Here is a 5,694-nt window from a genome sequence, read left to right on the forward strand (position 1 = left end):
CAGGTGAAAATCAAATTTCAGGCGAGTAGTCAGTAGCCAGTGCTGGCTCTTGAAATCAAGATACAAAGGCCCTGAAGGCCAAATAACACAGAGACACAGAGATGAGGAGAGACTTAGAGGGGGAGACTCTCACTTTGTATTCACAAAATGATTAAAAAAAAAAAAAAAAAAGATAATACACCAGCTCATCCGGTTACAGGCCGCAGCCTTGATGGTTAATCAGTGGTCGGTCAAAGTTTAGTTGGACGAAATCCAAATCTTGGTGGGTTATTCTGTATCTCTACACAAAATCTAAACCACAGTGCAAACCAAGTCTCCCAATGCGCTCTCCGTTTCTGCTCACGTTTGGGGCTATTTGTTATAAGGGTGTGATAATTATTCTTTATATAATTGTTTTTTTAAATAATCAAATGACACACATAGGCCCAAAAATTCAAGGTCTATTACATGCCAGCAATTGAGTAGTGCTGACGTTTTAAATTCTGAATAAGTATAAAGATGTAACATTTTTGAACCGCAATCTGAAGACAGACAGACTGCTCCTCGTGCAGTTTTGCAGTTATATCAGAGGTGATCTAGATAAAGACATGTGATATGGCTGCTAATGCGGCTAATATAATACTAATCAGCCTCTGTAGGACATGTAGCCTAAGATAATAATGGAGGCTAATATTTCTGAGACGCACAAACACTAAGAGGTGGCTGGCAGGCAGTGCGTAATGGCTGTCCGTTACAGGGTCATAACTTTTATTGGAAGAGAAATCATTGTAAACTTTATGATCAGTTATCACTCAGGATGGCGTATACGATTGTGCCTGTGACATTATTTTCTTTTCCGGGGGATTTAAACTGCTAAAGACGTCCTCGGGACTTTCTGTCATATCACGCTCCCTACTAACTGATATCCACTCTGCTGATGTGCTGTAAAAAGCCCAACAGGTCCGCCACACAAGTTCTCACTGCCTGCAGGCTGTAAACATAAAGACTATTAAAATGAAGGCCGTGGTAAAAGGTTTCATCTAAATATTGCTTTATGGATATAGCTGTATATTTTGTGGTGCTGAAAACATGGAATAAAAACAGGAAAAAAAAATCCCAAATGTATCATGGAAATATTTATTTCTAAAATACAATTTAACATACTTTAAACTTATAACTGTTTTTTGACAACTTTACTATTTCAAGGTCAGAAAAGAACATTAAAAAAACAACAACAACAACAACATTATGTACACTTGATATTTACAGGTGGTGTGAAAGTTGGACGCGGCCGTGGCTCCGCTGCTGTTCCACTTGAGGTGCAATCAAATCCCAGTCTAAAATGTGCTGAAGTAAACATGTCCTCATTTGGAGATTGTCCTTGAACCAAAAAAAAAGAGTCGCTGATTTGTCTTTCTGCGTTTTGTCCATTGTTAGTTTTTTTTTCTCCAGGCTAGTAGTCCTGATGTGGGCTGTGCGTCAAACTGTGCCGTCGCAAGTCACAGTTGCGCCGAAACACCTTTCCGCAGCGGCCACAGCTGTAGGGCTTGATGTCTGTATGGGTGAGAAGGTGAGTTTTCAGGTTACTTCTTTGATTAAAGGTTCTTCCGCATGTGGGGCATTTGTGTGGAGACTCCTGTTTAGATTTAAAGCAAGCAAAGGATTATTCCCTTTAATTGGAGAGAAGGTCTATCAATTAAATCTTTCAGTCATCTGATAAATCCACTGTTTTGTCAGTTCTAATTTACTGGTTTGCATAATATCTTTTTTTTTTTTTTTCTGTGGATCTCTCACTTGTATTTCTGTTTTAATTTAGTGATAGGTCAAACGCTGTTGTTTTGTGAGACTTATTCCACCCCCATGCATGCAGTAGACAGGTGAATTATGATCAGAGCGCATAACGCGTTAAAGATCATGTTAATATTCTGAGCTTACCTGCATGTGTAAGGTTTTATGGACGGCTAGAGTTCGAGACTGACAGAATCCCTTCCCACATTCTTGACATTTGAATGGTTTTTCCTTGGAGTGGATGTATCTGTAAAACAGAAATGACACTTCATCAATGCCTGCTCATGCATGGAGTTGCTTGTAGATGTTACAAACCCCATAGTCATAGGGCCGAAAATCTCCACTGTGCAATCTGTGAATGTCCAACTTAATGCTGAAAAGTGCTTTAGCGCCCTCATGGAGAACATTTTGGGAACAGACCTGCCTGTATTTTATAGGAAAATCTTGACTGTAATTTTAATGTCCAGTTCTGAAGAGGTCATTGACTAAAATGGAGATATCGTAGATTTAAAATCACAAGTCATGAATGCTGCTGGGAATTGCTGACACCCCCACCCCCAACCCAGTGGGCATAATATCTCATAAATCTGTCTTACCTGTGGTCTCTGAGATGGTCTTGTCTTCTGAATGCCTTGTGACAAATATCACAAGTATAGGGCCGCTCATCTGTGTGGGTCCTCTCGTGGATTAAGAGGTTGTAGGACTTGGTAAAATGCCTGCCGCAGAACTTACAAATAAATTCCTTTTTAGTCTTGGATGGGAGCCTGCCCCTGGTGGGTTTTCTGTCCGGGGACAGCTTGCTCAGCTCGGAGATGGTTCCCCCTAGTCCCGATGCCAACTTTGCCAGATCCGCAGCTTTCGGCGGGTCCTCCTGTGTGGCAGCGAGGGCCAGGTTCGCGAAGTCAAACCTCGGCCTGTCCTTTTGCAGCGAGGGGACGCCGTGCGCAATGGTGGCTTGTTTCGGATGGAATAGCTGCGCCGCGGCCGTGAAGGGCAATGCTGGGAAGGGAATCCGAGGGTCCACCAGACCCTGGGCGGCTGCCGTGATCGTCGACCTCAGTCCTTGCATGTGTGGGTAGCCAAGAGTCCAGTGGTTCATGTGCATGGTTTGCACCGCGCTGAGGCCGTACAGTCCCTGCAGCTGGTCAGCGGGGAAAGTGTTGACGGCCTGCAGGAAGGAATAGTTTGTAAGCTGCAGGGCTGGGTGCAGGGGGATCGGAGCGTGCAGGGCTTTGCTTGCCATCTCGGCTCAGACCTCTGCAGAAGACACGGTGATAACCCTGAGAATATATATATAAAAAAAAAATGTCGTGTGTTAATGCCAAGGACCGGGCCACCTGTTTGCATATACACAATTTGAACTTAAAATATATATTTATTTCTTTATTGCAACTTATCATTATTGTGTTAACCTCATACAAATATGTCCACTCGCAAAGGTGATTATCTCCCCCTTTGTTAACCTAATATTGGGCACATATAATTAATGACATTTTTTTTACACCTGGCACAACGTGGAGAAGCTGATAAATAAAATGAACACGTCAATGCTCAGAGGGATTGTTCTATATCGGTCTGTTCTACACTGCTTATAATATCTAAGCCTCTGTTTTGCATACACGAAACCACCGAGGAAATATAAAAATAGAGTTTGTCCCTCGAAACGGAGATGCGCTTCAAATCAAATTTACGAAACAAATTAGTCATCGAAAGTATAATTAAATCAAGTGGGTGTAAAACAACTCATATGGCATCGATTAGCACCGTAAATTACAATTTCAGATCACACTGAATGGAACACTAAATCTCATGCGAGGTAATTAGAAAGCACAGCTTGGAGTTTTTTTTGTTGTTGTTGTTTTTTTTTTTTTACAGTTGTAGTTAGTATTTCACAATGAAAAACAAAGCAGACCGGATTTGTAGAAGTCAGAATTTTTGCCAAAACAGATCAAATATATTAAGTGAAGGAGCAAGAGTCAGAGCAAAACATACATGCTGTCTACTATCTCTGCTGGAAATGCATGCGCTTTCATTTTTATGTTGGAAGAGTTCATTTTATTTATTGCTCTCTCTTCTTTTGTGTCTTTAATGTAATATTTACGTATTTATTTATTTTTGTATATGACACCCCCCACCCCACCCCACCCCTTCCTGGGCAAGGCAACGGTGCAGCAAATGACCCCTGTGCATTTAACCTGCATTTCAAAAGAATAATGTTTGCCTTAAATAAAAGCAGTGGCGAACTCCCTCTACTGTTTAGGACAAATGAGGTGAGCTGCCAGTGTAAGAATTGGTCTGGTTCCGTGTTTGTGGAGATGACAAGTTGTATTTTCCCACACAGAAAAGGGTCCACCGTAGAAGTTCAAGGCTCCAGATGGTGGACGCGGGACTGGCAATAGGCCAGTGGTGCCGACCTTTAGATACGATCAAGGAAAATAAGAAAAACGAGCTGTGTTTAGATAGTAAAATAACGAGCTGGCGATTTTTCCCCCTTTCTTTTTTTTCTTTCTTTTTTTTTTTTTTTTTTTTTTTTGGACAGATCAAGCCAAGTCATATTTTACCATCATATGTCAGAAGCCTGCCTGTCCTGAAACTGCCTGGAGATTAAGCCATTATCCACACTTTGGAGACTAAGTCTTGGCGTACACGGTAATCAGGGTGGCTACTGGTCGCTTGTTTCAGTCAGGTCGTTACTTTTGTTGCGCGCAACTTTCAGTTCTTTCTATTTTGCTTTCTCTCTCACTGATGGTAAAGGGGTTAAATATAATTTCGCACAGGTGCAGCATGAGACACCGTGAAGGCACTTGCTGTTCTTTTGCCCAGGAGTACGCTCAGCTTGTTCTTCTCTCACCTTTGAACTTCACTTACACTTCGACAGCAGCCAAATGTCCGGTCTTGTTCTTCGAGTCTTTCTCAGTTTCTTTTCTTTTTTATTCTTTTGGCAGTAGATTTTACATTTCTATCAGTCGTGACAAGTCTTTACAAACGCGAGGATCACTGTTTGTTTTAGTAAAGCTGCGCGCTGTGGACGGAGGCCAGCAGCGTCAAAGCGTGAGTGAACTGTGACCTCAAGTTAGTATCGTGACGAAACAGCAGTCCCCTCTACAATTCTTTTTGTGTCATTTTTTGGTTATTAAAAGCTGGTCATTCTAAGTCTTACCTGTAAAGCCTGGACACTAAAAGTTTTTTCTTTAGATAACAACTTCTAACAAGTTGGTTTGGTTCTCCTTCCTCACACACATAGTCTACCCTGCCAAACAGAATCTTACCCCAATAAATAGCTGCCAAAGGTCCTGCGGTATGTCAGTAATCCACAGTAACTATAGAGGCGACGAGCTCCAATAAAGCGTCGCTAAAAGTTTTCCAAGATCCAAGTCCATGAAACTTTCATGTAGCCATGCAGCCAAGTCTGATGTCTCGGACTTTTGCAGAGATGTGACAAGTTGTGAAAAATGTGGAAAGAGGCAAAGTTTGGAGGAGAGACAGCAGCAGCGTGTGAGTCCCGTCCGGAGCTGGGGCTGGAAGTGTGCGGTTCTTCACTTTTCTCGAGCGCTCAGCCCGCCCTCCGACACGCCTCCACCCCCCTCCTCTATCATTAACTCCAATGTTCCCCTCTGTTTATTTGTGTTTGGATAGCAACTAAGGCTCCAGACCATAGTAGAGGAGCGTGCTCAGTTCGACCTGCCTCCTCTGACACCTCTCATATACCATACAGCCAAGGCTGATAGCTTCTTTTGGAGACATGTTTGGAAGCACAGGAGGAAACCCTGAACGGTTTCCCCCCCTCCTCAAGATCCACGATTTTGAAAACGTGCTTTTGGATACTTGAGGAGCTTACAAGATTTTTTTTTTGGGTTTTTTTTGAAACCATAGACCCCATTTACGAAATGGAGGGCACATGCAAGAACCACCACATTAGATGGGTTA

At 42.4% G+C, this 5,694-nt stretch overlaps 1 protein-coding gene across 2 annotated transcripts; it reads right to left on the reverse strand.

Annotated features, from left to right (window-relative positions):
- Nucleotides 1-1,111: 1,111 nt before the first annotated feature.
- On the reverse strand, nucleotides 1,112-5,278 carry osr2 (odd-skipped related transciption factor 2). 2 transcript variants are annotated; one of them, XM_030750044.1, is made up of 4 exons: nucleotides 5,037-5,278; nucleotides 2,364-3,047; nucleotides 1,915-2,014; nucleotides 1,112-1,533 (listed from the first exon to the last, which is right to left on the reverse strand). In XM_030750044.1, the coding sequence occupies exons 2-4, from the start codon at nucleotides 3,008-3,010 to the stop codon at nucleotides 1,459-1,461; spliced, it is 822 nt and encodes a 273-aa protein (XP_030605904.1). In that variant the 5' UTR covers nucleotides 3,011-3,047; nucleotides 5,037-5,278; the 3' UTR covers nucleotides 1,112-1,458. The 2 variants fall into 2 exon arrangements, with proteins under 2 accessions (XP_030605904.1, XP_030605901.1); XM_030750041.1 differs by having other exon boundaries at nucleotides 1,112-1,615.
- Between the last annotated feature and the right edge of the window lie 416 nt (nucleotides 5,279-5,694).

Source organism: Archocentrus centrarchus, chromosome 16 (assembly GCF_007364275.1).
Source record: "Archocentrus centrarchus isolate MPI-CPG fArcCen1 chromosome 16, fArcCen1, whole genome shotgun sequence".
Lineage (NCBI taxonomy): Eukaryota > Metazoa > Chordata > Actinopteri > Cichliformes > Cichlidae > Archocentrus > Archocentrus centrarchus.

Coding starts and splice junctions, on each gene's coding strand:
- osr2 (XM_030750041.1), bottom strand. CDS start 3,010: ATGGCAAGCAAAGCCCTGCACGCTCCGATCCCCCTGCACCCAGCCCTG. Junction 2,015..2,363: donor GACCATCTCAGAGACCACAG/GTAAGACAGATT, acceptor TCTGTTTTACAG/ATACATCCACTCCAAGGAAA. Junction 1,616..1,914: donor ATAAAACCTTACACATGCAG/GTAAGCTCAGAA, acceptor AAATCTAAACAG/GAGTCTCCACACAAATGCCC.